Source organism: Acartia tonsa, chromosome 2 (assembly GCF_053477335.1).
Source record: "Acartia tonsa isolate MP-2025a chromosome 2, ASM5347733v1, whole genome shotgun sequence".
Classification (NCBI taxonomy): domain Eukaryota; kingdom Metazoa; phylum Arthropoda; class Copepoda; order Calanoida; family Acartiidae; genus Acartia; species Acartia tonsa.
In genome coordinates, this window is record NC_137261.1 from 44568242 (window position 1) to 44587593 (window position 19352).

The following is a 19352-nucleotide window of genomic DNA, read 5'->3' on the forward strand; positions in this document are numbered from 1 at the left end:
AATATTGGACTTTCTCATCCTACTACAGTCTTGATTTTAAAGCTATTGTCTTTTACTTTAAAGTTGTTTTCTATAAACAACGACCTTGCCACCTTTGCATGGCCATCACACACACACACACACACACACAAACACACACAAACTTTTTCCTCAATTGAAAATGTGATTTTAAAATGAAGTTTGTAAATCTTTAGAGTCCATCTTTCCACCTGACCAATAAATTGTAGAGAAAATTCAAATTTTATTTAAGGATGCCAAAAAAATTGGTCTTTTCATCCCTAACAACTTAAAAGTCCAGTTTTGTTCAGAAGATATATTATATCTTAGAGTGTTAGTTGCAAGGAATGGGGGGGGGGGGGTAAATAAAAGTTTTAGAAACATGTTCTCTTATTCGTAAATTTATAAACGTTGAGGTTTTTTGTTTGCACACTATACAGGCTAAATAGAAGTGTCAAAAATTTTCATTAATGACTTCATTACGATAATTTTGATGATATTTTTATTTCTTGCAAACCAATAATCATCCTACCCGTCAAAAATGTTTTAAGGTTTACTACTCCAAGAACCTCAACTCATTAAATGCACTTCAATTTTGTCGTCCGTTAATTTCCCTGCACACCGTGGCAAATTTGGACTGAAATGCCCTTATTTCTACTCAACTTCCTTTTCACAATTTCTTAACTAATTAAAATCTAACACTAACGACTCTAATTTAACTCCATTATTCTGTTAACCTTTAGAAATCTTTGAGGAAGAAATTTGAAGAGGGCTTTATAGATGCTCTTCATAGATTACTTTTTAACACGTTGAATACGTTTTTTACATGTGATTGTGAAACAAATAAGTAATATATTCTTTTATTACTATCTATTAGCTTCTATATCTTTAGTGCAAACTTTTTTTTGTAGCGAAGCTACTCTACATTCCTTTTTTTCGGTCCGTCCTTATACTGTAGGGGAAATGTTATTTTCTTGGCTGCTATTTAAATTAGACAGCTGGAGTTATTGGTGAACATATGCTTGATTCACTTTGCCTGCTTGTCAATTTATGTTTTTGTTCATCGCTTTTTAGTTTTACTTATCCTTGTTTTTAGCTTATTTTGCTTTGGTAAGTTCTTAAAGATTCCTTGTAAGAAGTACAATGAACAAAACAAATAAAATTCTGCTACTAACCTTAAAATCTCTTAATTTGCTCGTGGTAAAGCGTTCAGCTACAATACCAAGGTCTTCCTGACGAATACCTGTACCATTATCACTTATCTAAACAAGGATAACTATTTCAGTGATATGATAACTGGTTTTTCCCAAAAACCAAAAAAACGCATTTTTTTCGAAAAACCCTGTAGTACAGAAAAGTACTCGTATTTATAATGCTAGGAATAATCCGAGGTGTTAGCGTAAATGATAAGGTGGCTCTTGCTGTCAAGAGAGTGTCGGGATCGAGGCTTGTCAATGCAAAAATGATGGATTTGAGGTATTTCATCTTAAAGTTTTCATTGAAAATATTGAAGATATAGCAAACAAGGCAACATTTTGAAGTCCTTTTTTAGATATCTTTGATTCCTTTTTTTTTTATAAAATCATAGGGAACTATTCTGTCAGGCAAGGAAAATGTATAACGCATAAAAGGATATGTGTTTTTTTTTGTAATACCTGGAGCATTTTAAGGCCTCCAGACTTGACTGTAACTGTTATCTGATTACTTTTAGCATCCAGGCTGTTCTCCAACATTTCCTATACAAGTTACTTTTTTAGCAAGTTACCTTTTAGCTACTCTATATTTGTCTGTCCGTTGTTGTAACGCTATAGGAAAATATAATTTCCTAGGCTGCTAATGAAGATGCTGTCGTCCTTTTAAGAGCGAAGATACTGTATAATTCACTTCGTCCGTCAGTCAGTAAGTTTGTAAATAGGGGACATGTGATATTAACAGCTGCTATAAAAGATAGACAGTTGAAATTTTAATGATGATTCATATGAGATATGTGCATCTAGTCTTCAAATTGTTTTGTCCGTCTGTCTTTCAGTCATGCTTCCAAAGACATAAAACAGCCATTTAGATGTTTTGTGATTTTCTTTAATTTTTTATTTACATATTATCTCTCTCTGACTTTTCTTTGTCATGACAAACCCTAAACCTGCGAGGCCACCCCCAGTGCTCTACAAGGCATTTTAAGCGAATGATCTTTAAAAATAGTTCAAAAAGAAACTGTCGAATCAAGCAGTGGCGTTTCAACAACCCCCTAAAAATCGAAATTTGGAAGGTCTGCCTTTCGTAGTTTAGCCCCAATCTGTGTGTATGCCACTGGAATCAAGCAAATTAAGCTTAGTCAGTTTATAAGTTTATAATGTTTTGATATAAAGGTTACTCAAAATCTATGAATTATCCTATAAATATTAGGACCAGCTTAAACTTAGTAAAACAATGCTTTTCTCCAAAACGCCTCTTAAGAGGGGGAGTCACGAAACCGACAATTCTAACATTCTTATAGAAAGAATAAGAGTTATTCGTTACCGGATCACCGACTTTAAGACAGACGATAATTATATAAAAGCTTTACTTTTTAAAACATTTCCAGCAATGAAGATTGACCTAATTTTAGAGAGATACTAACAAGGCTTGTTCAATTACCTTACATACACGTGCAAAATATAAACAGTATATACATTAGACATATTCGTTAAGGATACATTGTTCTATTTATTTGATTCTAGAAATTTTCAAGTTTTATACCTGGTATTATAAAACAAACAATGCAATGGCTAACATGCCTGTAAGAGGCACTTTAATAGTTATCTATCGTATCGTATTAAAGACATCTTACTGTGGATAGTAAATTGAAAATTTATAATTTTGTATTCCAGTCTAGTATGGCTTCAAACCGATTAACATCCGCTTGATTATATCCGTTTCTGAGCCATACTGAAAAATTATCACCACTCTTTAACTAATAATCTCTGTTATATACACTGAGAAAATGTGGTCCGAATATATAAATACAAGATTCATCAGATGTTTACATAATATAACAAAATATCTGATGCTTCTACACAAAGTACCGTGTTGTGGAGCACTGATAAGTTAGGTTATATAAGGTACTGAGTAGCCTTGCAGGGTTAGGACACCGTTGGGTTAGGTTTCCACAGGGGTTAGCCATAGGAAAAAATTTCCTCTCCAACTTATTTTCAATTTAATAAAAAAAAATAAGGGGGAAGGGATTATCAATGCTCAAAAGGCTCTATGTTTGAAAGCACCAAATATCTTGGCAAAATACCTAGCTTTTCTGGTAATTTTCGATTCTTTTGCAAGATCTTAACATAACTGGAAAAATAAATATAGATTTTACTGCTATCATTAATTTGAAATGATAGCAAAATAATAAACGGAGGAATGCATTAGCTCGTAAAAAGATGCTACTCATTTTGTTAGAACTTTTAAAAGGGATTCTTTATTCAATAATTGGTTTTCTTATGCTGGTTACTTTAACTAATTTGTAATAATAAGGCATAAGTTTTGATGTACACAAATTACTGAAAATAATTACCAAAATTGGTGGTTAAGTTTGCACACTGCTAGATTGTTCCAATCAATCAAAAGTCCCCATAGTTTTTATTCAGCCAATGATTAAAAAAACGTGTTTATAAAACTTGGTACAATTGTAATTTTAGTCTATGGTACTCTCCTTGGACCCTTTAACAGAATAATTAAGCATGTAATTGTGGCTAAAATATATATATATTTTTTTGCTGATTCGCATGGACATCAATTTGCAGATTCATTTGCGAACATTTCTATTCATGATCTGTGTTCTATAAACAAATTTAACTATCTGTTTTTATACACTAATTATAAATTAATACTTCCGATAACATAAAATAGGAAATTTTGTCTCAAGCTAAGGATCTCGAAAATTGCTGGTCCGGAATGGTTTATATTTTTCTGGGAAGATTTGTAATGGTTTGGGATGAATTAAGTCCATTTTTCCGAGGCTAGAAAAGTAGAAAATATTACTTCTACTTCTAAATTAATCTCAATATGAATAGGGCAACAAAAGCCCATCAGTAGTCTCCTTAGATTTTATTTGTTACATTAACGTAACACCAAAATATTAAAGATTATCTAAATATACCGCCACATCTTTTACATTCCATTTATGTGGTTGGTCATGTTTTATTAGCTTCATATCATACACACACAAAATAATCTTTTTAAAAACATAGTAAAAAATACCTAGACAAAATGTATTTTAGAAGCACAGCTACTCTATGACTTACGTCCGTAAATTAAATAGATTTTCTGGTTTATTGTCAAACCGCAGTAATTTAAAGTAGTAACTTAAATACAATGAGATATACAACAAAAATATTATGTACATTTCAATCTATTTCTATATCAGAAAAATTTGATTTAAACTAAAAATTTTGATAAGCATCAAAATATGTTTTATTAAGAAGACTCGTTTAAGGTTCATAAGCAATATTAGGGAATGAGGAAACCGCCTGATTTTTGAGTTTGCGAATCTACTCTGTATTTAAAACCTGTTATCTAAAAATGATTCTATCGTACTAACCTTTAGTGCATTAGCAGGACGTTGAATAACCTCGCCGGCGGCTATCCTATTCACAACAACCTAAATCAAGATGTATTTTTTAACCGTAGAATGATTGATAATTCTAGTTTTAAATAATACGATATTGAACGGTAGTTAATATACCTGAAGATAACAGGATGCCTAAGATCAGTTATACACCTTTATATGCATGTAATTTATATACATAAACCAATAATCTCAAAAACCGCCTGACTAATTTGACTACATGAAGTTTCTTTAAATTAAACGCAGGTTTTAGTCTATTTTAGTGTGAAGTAGGACAACCCAATAATAGAGCTATTTTTCTCCAACTAAAGCTTATGTAACGAGTATCAACCCCCATAGCCTCACAGAAACAAATACACTTAGGGATCTAAAGGGATAAGATAATGGCCGATTATGCACAATATTACCCTTTATGTAAATTACAATAGGTGGTTGAAACGTTTGGGCTCTCAACTTAATGAACCAACAATCAAAATGCAATCAAAAAGTCCTAAAAGTTTTTTAACCAATGAATAAGAAATCAAATGCAATCAAAAAGTCCTAAAAGTTCTTTAACCAATGAATAAGAGAACGATATTATGAAACTTTGGAGACTAGTGTAATTAACAGTCTAATGTCCCCTCCTTCCCTGCAACTTACTACTTTGAAGTAAAGGAAAAGAATAACGCCGGATTATTTACCTCGTCCAACTTCTTTATAACACCAGGATCACTTTTTGACCCCATTCTAGTAATTATCTGAAATTTTAAACTTGACAATAGTTAAATAGGTAATAAAATAACAAATTAAAACTTTATTTGTCATATTTTTACATAAAACAAGTAATTTTATCCATAAACATTGTGAAATGTTATTTCTAATGAAATATATTTAGCATTTAAAATTAACCATGAGCAAAATTAATGCAAAATTTATTACATGATAAGTAGTATGCTATAATTGTGTTGGCACTTTAAATACTTTTGTACTTCTATTTTTTTTTGTATAAAAATTTCATATTGGATTTATTGTTTCGAGGTATTCTAATTCATTTTACTTGCATTTAAGTTTTAATATATTAAAAGTATTTTAATCTTATAAGCTTAAATTAAAGACTCTAAAAACGGTAATACAAAAAAGTATCAAAAAATAATATACTATTAAGATACTTGCAATCGTAGTCTGTAATATCAGAATTAAAAATAAAAGCTTCTACTTAAAAGTCAAATAATAAAAATATATTAATTTTAAATCAAATCATTTTATAGGTATTTATCTAAACATAAGACACTACATTAAATACAAAATAATTTCTCGTATTTATTCAAATCCGGTGGATAGGAACCGGTTCTCATCCAAAATTTACTTCACACAAATCAAGAGTGGAATCATCAAGGAAACAAAGATATGTTTGTTCATAAGAAGTGCAGACAACAATAAAATTTTGTTATTTGAGATGAAATACTTAGTTAAATAACATACAAAAAATAATAGAAGCTAAATTTTCTAAAGTAATTTTTAAATCATCTTCGTTTAGGTACCATTTTTAAGAAGTTTACAAGAAAATTACAGTTGATTAATTTGCTTAACATTGCCTTATGCCAAGTTGCTGCGATTCTAACCAAAAAAATGCATTCTTCAAAGTTTTTTTCTCTCTTCGTCATATGTTATAAAGAATAGAAAATTCTTAGAAAAATAGAAAATATATTATTACTTTATATCTTACTAACGGATGCGCCCCCAAGCATCTAAAATAGCCTAGAACCACCATATAAGATGTACTACAAAAGAACCCCCAAAATCAAATTAATACGACCAACCAAATTCGAGATCTTTAGCTTCCATTAAAAAAGTCCCTTATATAGATATAAATTAGGTATTTAAATAATAAAATGAACTAATAAGTAGGCATCTACTGCAGAATTTCATTATTTATTTAATTTCTTGATATGCGAAGGTTCATAAGTTTCTTCTCGAGGCATATTTCTTTTTCCACAATTTTATTATTGATCATCTTTTTCCGCGTTATTTTTGAGTTGCACGTACAATGCCGATATTTTTTCTTCAAACATCCTTATGACGTCATCATCCTGAAGCAAACACATTTTCATATTCCTTGATCGATAATAGTTGTATGTAAGCTAAAGCAATTTTTTCTTATAAAAAGGGGAAGGAGGATCGGTGGTACAAAAATAGATTTTAGTGAAACCATTGGTAAGAACTCTTGATTAAAATTTTGAAAGTTGAGGATGCTATTATTCTATCACTTAAAATCTAAAAAAAAGCTTCAAAACATGATATTTAGCATACTTATTAGTTTAGACTTGCGTAGAGACACGTCGATAATTACATGTAATGTATAATCATCCAAGGAATCATCATATCAAATATGAAAACTATGTTCCTGAGGGTATCCAGCCCGAATCATCATGTCTCTGTCTCGCTCCAGTCTCTGCACATCCCGCAATATCTGCACCTCTCTGAGAAACAACAATAGTTATTTAAAGGACGCCTGCAAGAAATACCACGCTTAAACTGCTGAAAGACTGCCACAAGTAGACCCAATACCTCAAATTTAAAGCCTTCAGCTTCAATAACAAAAAAGTTCTAGGCATTTCAAAAAAGCATTTTATAAACAATGGAAATTTTGAAAGATTTCCGATGCTCATAAAAGAAAAAACAATATTAAATTACATCGCATAGACACAAAATTATAACCTTATCTTTGTCAGAAATTTAGATTGCCGGTAACCGATTACATTTTTACAATAAAAACACCACATTTCATAGTAAAAATCTATGAAAACAATTCAATTTAAATTGCATTTTTAAACTAAAATCATAGCGGAAACAAAGGGGAAAACTTCTGCAAGCTCAGCTGTGATTGGTTGCTAAGCTGATTCAGCCTTCTCGGTACAACGCAAGTTAAACTTATTCTTTTTAATGATTTTGAATATAAAAATGGGTATTTTTATTGCAAATATATAATTAGTTACTGGCAATCTAAATTTATGACAAAAATAAGCTTATAATTTTGTTTCTAGGCCACGTAGTTTAATTTCAAAGTTTCTAACATTAGCATTCAAATTCTTTCAAAATTTTCATTGTACATAAAATGTCATTTAAAAAATGCCTAGAACTTTGGCTTACAAGAACTGTCCCTCTTTAAGTTTTATAAAACGATATTATATGTTCGTCTATCAAAAAAATTATATATAATGTTAGTTTCCAGGGTTTTAAGAGGATAAGACAATGGACGATATACTGATGTACATTCCTAACAAAATACCCCTTCTGTAGATTTCCTTAATAATTGAAAGGAAATTTACAGTCCAATGACCCTTTTCTTTCCATACAAGTTTCTCTCTTTAGATCAACGCGTATTCAAATAGAAACACGCTTACAGCAGAGAAATCAACACACATTGTTCTTATATAAATAACAGATTTAATTTAAGTATTATGTAATGAAGGGGGGGGGGGGGGTTAATGCAACCATCTCGTAATCAGTGAGCAAATGGCACTTAGAATTCGAATTTTGATCTGAAATTTTGCATGAGTAATCCTTGGTAGGTCTATTTTCCCTAAATTGAACAAAAAGTTGGAAAAGTAACGGCTAACGGCTGGCGGCTCAGCCGTTTAGCCATTTTAAAAATATTTTCAAGGCAAATCATCACAAAACTTATCTCCACATAATACTCTTTGCTGCTCCAAAACGTTTTCAAACGCTAGTTGCTGGTACTAGAAATTAAAAAATATTTTTTTTGTATCATTTCACATGATTTAAAGCAAAAATATGTTTCAAAAAGTTGATTCCTTCATGATTTATGGCAGATTTGCCCCAAAAAGAGCCAAAAAACGGCGAAACGGCTGAGCCGTTAGCCGTTACTTTTTCAACTTTTTGTTCGATTTAGGGGAAATAGACCTACCAATGATTACTCATGCAAAATTTAAGATCGAAATTCGAATTCTAAGTGCCATTTCCTCACTGATTACGAGATGGTTGCATTAAAACACCCCCCCCCCCCCTTACATTATCATTTATTCTACAAGTAATTATTATTGCTTAAAGCAATTACAAAGATCTCAAGGAAGGTACTAAAGGGATAAGTTAATGGCTGATAAATTGATGAACATCCCCAATGATGATACACAAAATTACCTTTACTGTTGAATAAAATTAGTGGTTGAAACGTTCGAACATTCAACTTTATTAACCAACCAATCAATTTCACTAAGGTCCCCAAAGTTGTTAAGCCGACGAATAAGAAAACGTTGATATAGGACTTTGGACTAGTGTAATAAACAGCCCATTGTCCCCTCTATCTCTGCAAATATCTACCTTGGGGTGGTAGGTTTGGATCTAGCTGATGTTGGTGGTGGACTGTTTGAAGATACTGGAATTCTCATTTCAATCTAGAAAAGATACTTGCAATTAAATGAATAAGTATTTATTTGTTGTTTCCTATTATAAAATAAGAAGTGAGGTTTTTGTCTGTAGCGTTAAGAATTCGTTAACAAATGAACCGATTATGAGTTATCGATTTTAAAAAGATTTAACATGATGGTTTTACATAATTTTACTGTCCCATTTTCTAATTTTGATTTTAAAAGCCCATAGAAGCTAAGGGCGTACCCACTTGTTAATGAAACAATGTCTTATCAACCAAAGAGGCAAGATAAAATATTATGGTATTATTAAAATATAATCATAATCAATTAGGACATAAGAAGCACTCGGTTACAAGGTGTCATTTATAAATGTATTAGTATAATTGTGTTTATATTTTCAACGCTATTGGCTTATTTGAAAGTCGGCACAGGGACCGCACCTCGTGGGTAAGGGGGGGGGGAAGTTTTGACACATTTGCGTAAACAGGGAGTATAGGCTTTATCTTTGGACTGAGAGGATAGGTTATTAGGGATAAAATCATTCTTATATGATAAATTTTCCCAAGTTTTAAGATTTTTTGGATAGGCCTCCAGGTTCCGGAGCTCCAGGTCCTCTCTGTACAGGTAAAAATTAAAAAAATAATTTTTTTTTTGAAGAGTTAGAAGTCAACCTATGAAACAAAATATGCATATTTTTGAATGTTATTCACATATTTGAAGAAAAAAACGCATATTTTGTTTCATAAGTTGACTTCTAACTCTTCAAAAAAATTTTTTTTTTTTCATTTTTACCTGTACAGAGAGGACCTGGAGGCCTGGAGCTCCGGAACCTGGAGGCCTATCCAAAAAATCTTAAAACTTGGGAAAATTCATCATATAAAAATGATTTTATCCCTAATAACCTATACTCTCAGTCCAAAGATAAAGCCTATACTCCCTGTTTACGCAAATGTGTCAAAACTTCCCCCCCCCCCTTACATATAGCTAGTGACCACTCTATTCTTTTACTTTAATGTGTCATTTTAAACAAACTAGGACAATCAATAACTTGCGAAGCATTGACAGTTAAAAATAGCTTAGCTAAAATAAATATGTAGTTAGTAAAATTACGAAAATTAAGTAGAATAAAACAAACTGGTAAAAAATAACTTTACGTTGAGACGGACACACTATTTATAGAGAAACTGCGCTACGTAAAAAAAAGTGACATGCCTGAGTATCAGGTGTCCGTGAATTAGAACTTCTAGCAGACGTGGCTCCTGATCTTCCTGATGTTGGTAGCCGCGGGCTTGTACCAGAACTCACTAATCCAGGTCCTAAAATTGTAATAGGATCTATGAAAGTAATTGAGTTTTTTGTGAATAAAAAATTGTACCTAATAAGATAGGATTCTAACTTCATAGTTTTAGAAAATCTTAAGCCTATTAGTCACGAGTTAATCATAGACATGTTATCTCATTCGTTGGATTAAAAACTTTTACCTATAATTTTTCTTAAAACTTTTATAGGTTACTAAAGAGTTTTCATCAATTTATCATCATATGACTAATTAAGATCATTGAGAAAGCTAGACTATTGAAACTATGACATATTGAAAAAAACTACCTTGTTCTTGGTATTTTTGATTCTGGACTGGTTGTAGGCCACCTTGCATTAGGACAGGTTCATCCTTGTTTAATTTTAGATGGTTCAGCAGTTCTGACATTCGAGTTTGCTAAAAAAATTATATTATCCTTATATAAAAGTAATAGAATGATTGACTTCCATCTGTGTGTAGCTTAAGATCTCGCCAACCGCAGGACCATAATGGTTCTTTTTTCCAGTGGGTGTTTTAAAAGCCAAAGAAAGGTTTATCACTATTTTAGGGAAGGGTACCTCTGGAAAAAATATCCATTCCACCCTCCCCCCCCAAAAAAAAAATTTTAGTGGAAGATCGATTCCCTCCTCCCCCCCCCCTCTCCCCCACCATCATTCAAGTGCCCATAGAAGGCTGAGGCTTAGCCATTAGTAATAATATGATATAAATGACAGGAAAAAAAATAAATTCGGACTACCAAAATCTACAGTAAATTTCTAAATTCTATACCTAAATATATTAAAAGATTAATATGAAAGTGTTAGCTGGAGCAAATAAGGATAAGGATGACTTACCTGTTCTGATTTTAAATCCTGATTTTCTTTGAAAAGATTATTCTTCTGTGTCTCCATTAGTTGCAGCTCTTTAGTTCTAATCTCTAATTGGGTCTCAAGTTTTATTACATCGTCCTTTGATTTGCGTAGCTCAGTCTTAATAAATAGTTAGATTTAATCTTGTATTAATATGATTTGGTCCTTTCATAGCTAAAGTAGGGACCTCAATATTAGTGTGTTAAAAAAATTGGGGTACCTCAAAATTGAGGAGTGAACTGTAAATTATACTTGTTCTCATTGTTCTTTATTAACACATTCTCTCAATCGTTGGTTTAAAAAATTATGGGCTCTGTATTCGATTGGGTCGGGAGTAGGTAATTTCATAATGTAACCAAATGAAGAAAATCAAAGGTCGCGGTACAAATACCTGTTCTATGCATAAATATAAGCTTATATATGCAATTTTAGCTTTCTAGAAGCATTCTTAGTGGTAGAAGGTGATTTTGCATTTTTTTGCCAATACGCGAATTATCTAAAACATCGAGGTTCTTGGTTACCCGTCTTTGGGCTGCCCTAAAGGCAACTTAAAGTAATTTTAGACTATAAGTTCAAATGGCAACTGCCTTTCATTCTTCTTGCCATTTCTAAAAAGCTAAAGAGCGTCTTTCTGGCCCTTCTGTGAGCTGAGATCTGAAAAAAGTGTTACCAAGGCTCCATTGAAGGATTGAAACCATGGAGCTCGAAAAGTCCATCTTTCAACCTGCCTGCTGGCACAGGTGCTCTTATCCCGCTAGAGTTGGGCTAGAATGGTGTTTAAGGTGTTTGAGAAAGGTCATATTGTGAGTAGGAGATAACATTAAAGGATGCCTAGTCTAAAATTCGTACCCTGAAGACGGGTAACCAAAAAAATTTCAATGTTTCACCTTCGCCTTCAAAATCCAAGTTTTGACTTTGCCAGGTCTGCCTGGAGAGCTAAAGACAGTAGACCAATCTTTGTTGTTAATATGTCTATAGAGAGCTATTATCATAACAAAGAGAAAACTTTATGGGCTGAAAGTCTATTTCTCACCCAACTTACACCAGAAGGGCAAAAGTCTTGCAAAAATTAGGATCTTTCCAAGACAGTTAATTTAGACATAATGATTCATATAACAGTAAAGTATGATTTTGGAAGCGTAGCAACTCTATAAATGTTACCAAAATGTCCGTATATCCATTTTTATATGATGTAAATATCCTTTTCATCTGATTTTTGGAATACTGATTCCTATTACAACAAGGTACAATTTTATAAGTAAAACATGTCTCTAATCAAGTTCTAAAAATTTAAGTATGTCCTTAAAAAACAGTATCCTGTATTTAAGCAGTTTTGCAACAATGTACTATTTTTTTCAACTTATACATTTGTATTCTGCTTATTCAATTCTGACACTCAATAAGTGTTTATGTTCGTTTGTCCTACCAGTTTGGAGCTTCGCTTTTATGGTTGTTGTCATCCTTGTTTGATGAAAATTTGCAATAATTTGCCAATTTCGTTTTTTTTGTAAGAATTGCTGTAAAACGCTTCAAAATTGAAATATCTTTAAAAAAGGAATACAGATACTTATGGATAAATGTCTTAGTAAATACTAACTGACATACTCTATCTTTTACAGGGAGGTCATACCATATCTGACCCAGCATATTACCCTGACAACAAAAACACCTTTGGAAATGATTTGGACACCTATAACTGATTCTATGGCCAATATACTAACCCAATAATTACCAAAATCCAAGAATCTTAAAATATATTCAGTTCTCGACTTTAATGCCACCTTTCATGGCGTTTCATAATATATGTTCAAATGGTACCTCCTAGTAGAATCCAATGCCATTTTTAAAATGCTAAAGAACATTTTTCTAGCTCATCTGTGGCCAATTCTAGAGTAATTGTCTTAAAAACTAGTTTGAAACTTTGATGTTTTTCAGTTCTCGATACATGACTTTAGAGTACAAAGGGATCTGTCGTTTGACAAATTTTTCAGATCTCAGACCACAGATGGGCCAGAAAGGTGTTCTATATCTTTTTAGAAATGGCAAGGCAAATGAAAGGCGGTTACCGTTTGAACTTATAGTCTAAAATGATAAACCGGTGCCCTTAGGACAGCCTAAAGACCGGTAACCGATAACCTTAATGTTCAGGTTTAAAGATTCATTCTTCGCGTATTTTCGAAAAATTTTGATTTTACCTTCTACCACTTAGAATCAAGATAGAACCAAAAAAATTCATAGTATTGCTTATTTTTATGTATAGAACAGGTATTTGAACCGCGACCAAAAATTTTTTTTTTTGAAATTACCTAGTCGGGAGTGACTGAAAAATAGGCTTAACAATCTAAAGACTTACCTGCAGACTTGCGTGTAAGTCTTTTTTCTTCTCCTTTTCATTCTTGATTCTGTTCAACTCTTGTTCGACACTTTTCAACTTCTCTTTGGTAATCTACAAATAAATAGTTGTATAATAGATTGGCCCAGAATAAGGCCTAATTCATATTACGATATGCGGGCGTGATTTAATCATAATACATCATTTATAAAATAACTTTTATTAAAAGAAATTTTAAAACAATATAATTCTATTACAAAAAATGCATTTTACTATTAAGATTTTGTTTTTCTAATTTCCATGAACAACGACGACTTTTTTATAATTTAATGCTTTTTCGCATGCGTACGAGTCGTACAATTGTAAACAAACAGACAAATTAAAGTAAATAAATACAACAATATTTTGTTTTCATTAAAATTTCTTTCTTAAACCCTAGCATTTTTAATATAAAACTTAGAAATTTGTGATAATAATGAAACAGCCTTATGTATTAAATAACCTATAAGATAATATTCTTTTAAAAAGTAAAACTTTTCTATAATTACGGTCTGTATGTCCGTCCGTGCATAACGGATATCTTTATCATTAATTTATACCTTTTATAATTTTCTGTTTAATTTTAAATTTCCTATAATATAACAGTTCAAATTAGAAACAGTAGCAACTCTATAATCGTTACTACAAAGTCCGTACTTATACACATTTTAAACAAACTCATTTTCAAATGAAGTTAAATTCCAACTTATACTTTCTGTGATAGTAATTTATTGCATCATTTTATAAACAGTTTTTCGCCAATATTAAATTGAAAAATTATAAGATTACAACTAGTTTTGTTAGTCCTGATAGTCTAACAAAACTGGTATTAATTGTATGTTTTTTTTACTTTATTATTCTTGGAAAATTGTCTGTAATACGCTGCTATAAATGATTTTTCAGAAGGGATGAAAACTGGTACTTATCCAGCGGACATTAATCGGTTTTGACTCCATATTTGAAAAATTATTTATCGACACTGAGCTTTTATACGTGATTTTTCAGTATGGCTTAGAAACGTTTCTAATCCAGCGGAAATTAATCGGTTTCTGAGCCATACTGGAAAACACTTTCTAACACTGTCTTTTTATATCCAAAATTTCCTTGCTTGCTATTTCTCCGCCTGCATTTAAAATTTGTATATAATAATTTATGTGTTAACGTTATTTTTAAAGATAATAATGAACAAGACAAGAAACCAGTGGGCAAAACAAGGGCTCGGCCTTTGTCCTAGTGAATCTTTGCCAAAAAACCAATTACCCCTTGTAAAGGATGTTTGAATAGATATCTCTTTGTAATTGAATGCAAAAAAATAGCACAAAATGTAAAAGATATTTAAATCCAGCTGATCTAGTTGGTTGTACATCTAAAACTAAATCAACTTCGCTGACATGTGGATCAGGTGACAGTTGTAACAAAAGTGAAATGTGTTTGGTGGCAGAAATTCTAACAATATGGAAAATAGCTGGGCTATTTATGTTTGAAAACAAGTATGACAATATCATTAAAAGCGAAGCTATAAAACGGTAGAACAAATGAACATTAAAATTTGTTGTGTCTGTACTGAATAACCAGAATATAAATGTTTAAGTCTAGACAAAATTAAAAGTCAATTTGTTGTAAAATTTATAAATATAAGCATGTAAAAAAATGGACTTTTAAAGTGACTGGAAAAAATTTCCAACTTATTTGGAGTTTCAAAATTTTGTTATCAATTTAAAAACTGTAAATGACTATGCAGAAAGAAAAATTAAACTAATTCAGGCAAGAATATAAGTAACATTATAACAAATATGAATTTGGAACAATTGGACTAAATATCTTATATTCCCTTTTTTAGGATTTCATTGATTGTACAAAAAATGAAGAAAATCGGCAGTGTTATATAATATCTGCCAAAAAACATAGAAAACTTTTGCCGAATTTAATGACTAAGGATAGAATTTTTTATGTTTTTTATTCAAGCAATGCAAAAAGCGTGGACAATATTTTTAAGAACTTTCATTGGCATAGAATAATCTCATTAAAATTAGGTATTATTATTGATTTCAATGGCTTTAACCAACAGTTTACTTACAGAACATAACATATTTTATCCTTAGTCGGAATTCACACATAAAAATTGAAAATTTACCTATTTTTGTTTGTTACCAGTGATTTATTATTTGTTTATGTCTTTAACATTACTTAATTTAATTTTTCAATAGTTTTTTTATGCTCATTTAAAAAATAAAAACTTTTGTTTCTTAAGTTTTAGTTTTTTTTTTCACTAGTTGCTTTGCCATTGTAAATATAAAGCAGTATTTGTTTGTCTGATTTAAATGATCCCTGAATCAATATAAATTCGGTTGTGCTTTTCATTGAATCCTTATATAAATCTTTAGGTAGTTTTCAGCTTTATTTGACACCCAACCCTCATTGATTTAATGCTCCAATAAGCTAAGGTATTTAATATCTAAAAACAAGAACTATTCAGTATTCATGCATTTCAGAGAGGCATTGTATTTGTCCTATGCATAATACAGACATGAGAAACGTAAAATAAGGGTTACTGGTGGATTTTTAACTCTAAACTTATTTTATGTGATTAAATTAGTATTTTTAAAATTAAAATCACGAAACCTTATGTTTATTATGATAGTGAAAATGGAAATCAGTCTGACGAAATCAGTTTTTATCGTAGAAACAAAATTTTTAGCTTAGAATGCCTGTATAGGCAGTGGTTACAAAGTTCGAAGAACCGCACATTGAATTAGGCATAAATAAAAAAGTAGCCTGATTTTGGGACAGACTAATGTATAATGTATAATATACGTTGATATTATGACATGTGAAAAAATGTAATCAATTTGACTTGCTAACATGTAACTCATTTATTCGAGTGTTCGTTCATCCAGAAGGAAGGGAGGGCCGGGGATGGGGAAAAGTGAGAATCCTTACTTTAGCCCGCGGCGAGTTGCACTTAATTAAAGAACATAAAAAGTAGTAGATCAAAGTAATAATACATATATCCATTTACAAATATATCTATTAAAACTAAAATCTAGATTACTGGATAGGATTATGGACGATAAATTAATGAACATCATAATTACAATGAATAAAATTACCCTTTTGAAAATTAAGACTAATAGAGAAAAACAATTCAACTAATCAAGCAAACTTAAAATCTTCTAATAAGTCTTGATTGGTTGGTTAAACTGGCAGTGTCCAAACCTATCAACTAACATAGGGTAATAAATATTATAAAAAAGTAACTCGCCTGTAATTCTGAATCTTTTTGGCTAGCCTCAGTTTCTTTGGCCTTCAGGTCTTTTCTCAACTTCTGAATAGTGTCAAGTTTGCCCTGTTTCAATTTAGACTGATCCTCTTCCAACGATTTCTTCATGGCATCTAAAACAAGGTTAATAACATCTATAAAAGCGAAGCCAAATAGTATTTTATTTAGAAAGCTAAACTTAAATTCGTTGTAAATTGGAATAAAAATGCTTAAATTCTAATAAGGACATACTTATATTTTAAGACTTGATTGTAGAGATGTTGGGCTTTATCTTATTCGTTGGATAAAAAAATGGGTACTTAAATTAATAATAATTGGTTGTCAGTTGGTTCCAAACTAGAAGTGCCCTATCTTTAAACCAATAATTCTAATCTACAGCAATGGTTATTTTGTTTATCATCATTTGGGAAGTATATAAAGGGGGGGGGGCGAAACCAAAACTAAAAGTCAACAAAGGAACTCAACTAAAAAAAGCGTTACATGTCTGAGATTTTGCATGGCAGTTGCTTTATAGGGGTACAATATGGAACTGTGAAGAAACGGCGGCGCAACCGCCGAAAACCGCCGTTTCCCGCCGAATGTTTTTTTGCCTTTCCTCGGCGGTTTTCGGCGGTTGCGCCGCCGTTTCTTCACAGTTCCATATTGTACCCCTATAGAGCAACTGCCATTCAAAATCTCAGACCTGTAACTCTTTTTTTAGTTGAGTTCCTTTGACTTTTAGTTTTGGTTTCAAAAAGTGTCACTTTCGCCCCCCCCCCCCTTTATCTTTCTTTGTCTTATCCCTGAAGACATTAGTGATTAAAATAAAATATCTCATCACCTAATTCTTTTTCTCTGTTATCTGCTTGTTCCATCCTTGTCTGTAGCTGTTGTTCTTTGTTGCGGAGGGACTCGAGCCTGATGTTGTACTCCTCCACCCGGGCCTTCTCTCGGTCCTGCCACTCACGACCCAACAAACTCATTTGCTGGGATTCTTTCTACAACAGATATTCATTGCATCATATTATAGACAGCTTTCCGCGGATAGTGAAATAAAAATACGCAGCGACATAGGGAAAAGACAGTGGGCAGTTAATTTAACTTTAAAGTAATTTAAAGTATAAAATGCTAGACAAAGTTGGGTATAGACCCCTTTCGCGTGACAACGCCTCTTAAGGGGCGTTACGTTGTTTTTTCACAGTAGATTTTGTATTTCTAGCCCCTGTGGGGCTCTAAAACTACGGGGCAAACATCTAACCAAACTTAAAAAAAACCTATTAAAAACTAATGTGAAAATACGACGAAACGCGCTTTAAGAGGCGTTTTCCGCTGCTATTCGCTCCAATGTTTCAAGTTCTTATAGCTAAGTTCCAATAATGAAGTAATAACTTACTTTTGCTAAATCTTCTTTGAATTTCTTTTGTTCATTCAACTTCCAAGTCTCAAGCTCTTTAGCAACTTGAGCCAATATTTCCATTTCCAATAACCTTCAATTATGAATATAATTATGGTTTTATTAGCGAAGCTACTCCATAATTTAATTAACTTTCTCTGTGTAACGTGTGTGTCATAAATATTGTTATTTTAGACACGTTTGGGAACAGTTGAGCTACACAAGTCCAAGAATTAATAAATTGGGGTGAAGATAGAAAAAGGGGTGAAGAAATTGGAATACTCTAGCAAGAAATAGGGACGAAGCCGATGAGATATGAATCCTGTCAACAGTATTAACTGAGTTTAAGTGGCAAAGAGAATCTGATTAGAGAAAGAGTCAAGTCTACAGTATCTATTAAGTCTACAAAGAAGAGTCTCTACATGCCACCGATTATAATTTGTATTTACTAAAGTATTTATTCCATCTTTTATTCCCCTTTTAACCTACTCCCCTTAACAGCAGAAAATGTATGTTTATATTAGTACTCTAAAATGAAAATAATTGTCTCTAAAATGTCTAAAATATATGCACTGTAAAATCAAATGAAATTCAATTGAGCTTTCTTTTTAATTTCAGACTAAACTTTTTAACCAATGAAAAATTAATATACAATTATAATTAGGGTGGCCAAAAAAGGTGGTGACCAAAACAGGCTAAACAAGTCTATGACGGAAAAAGTCCCCTAACGGCAAAAGTCCCTTAACTAACCAACCAACCCAATCTGAGATAAGAGCGGAAAACAAGCCTATCAAGCAGACACCAAGTTGAGGCTATAATTAGTGTACCTTACTGTGGAAGGATAGCTAACACACTAAGAAATGAAGATCAAGCTTCTCCAGAACCCCAAGATTAACATCTAAGCTACCATCATCAAGGAAATATCTCCGACCCACGCAACGCCCTGTGGGGGAAAATTGAACTGCTATTCTCAAGAAATCTGGGAACAAATCTTTACACAGAGAGAGCCATGTAATTTGTTACCATCACATGCGTCACAAACACAAAGCTCTTATATTTACAGAACAAGTAAAGATCAAAATGACTACAAGCAAAGATTAATAGTCTACTACATGAAACCGAAGCAAAAATAACAGGTTGCTATACTCTGTCAGTCCGTAACGCTATGTGGGAAATGTGACTTTCTTGGCTGCTAT

General features: G+C 31.9%; 2 protein-coding genes across 2 annotated transcripts in view; both read right to left on the reverse strand.

The window, feature by feature from the left end:
* Nucleotides 1-5999, reverse strand: part of Mlh1 (DNA mismatch repair ATPase Mlh1) — a 49301-nt gene extending 43302 nt beyond the window's left edge. Inside the window, exons 1-4 of the mRNA XM_080151016.1 lie at nt 5278-5999; nt 4571-4630; nt 1653-1733; nt 1173-1259 (exon numbers count right to left, since the gene is read on the reverse strand). Coding sequence (XP_080007142.1) covers nt 1173-1259; nt 1653-1733; nt 4571-4630; nt 5278-5322 — 273 coding nt within the window. The 5' untranslated portion in view covers nt 5323-5999. The remainder of the gene's footprint in view (nt 1-1172; nt 1260-1652; nt 1734-4570; nt 4631-5277) is intronic.
* Nucleotides 6000-6959: 960 nt separating this feature from the next.
* Nucleotides 6960-19352, reverse strand: part of LOC145312573 (uncharacterized) — a 40341-nt gene continuing 27948 nt past the window's right edge. The window contains exons 20-28 of the mRNA XM_080151828.1: nt 18157-18250; nt 17605-17761; nt 16767-16897; nt 13487-13579; nt 11119-11253; nt 10573-10681; nt 10180-10283; nt 8918-8991; nt 6960-7056 (exon numbers count right to left, since the gene is read on the reverse strand). Of these exons, the coding sequence (XP_080007954.1) occupies nt 6960-7056; nt 8918-8991; nt 10180-10283; nt 10573-10681; nt 11119-11253; nt 13487-13579; nt 16767-16897; nt 17605-17761; nt 18157-18250 (994 nt within the window). The remainder of the gene's footprint in view (nt 7057-8917; nt 8992-10179; nt 10284-10572; nt 10682-11118; nt 11254-13486; nt 13580-16766; nt 16898-17604; nt 17762-18156; nt 18251-19352) is intronic.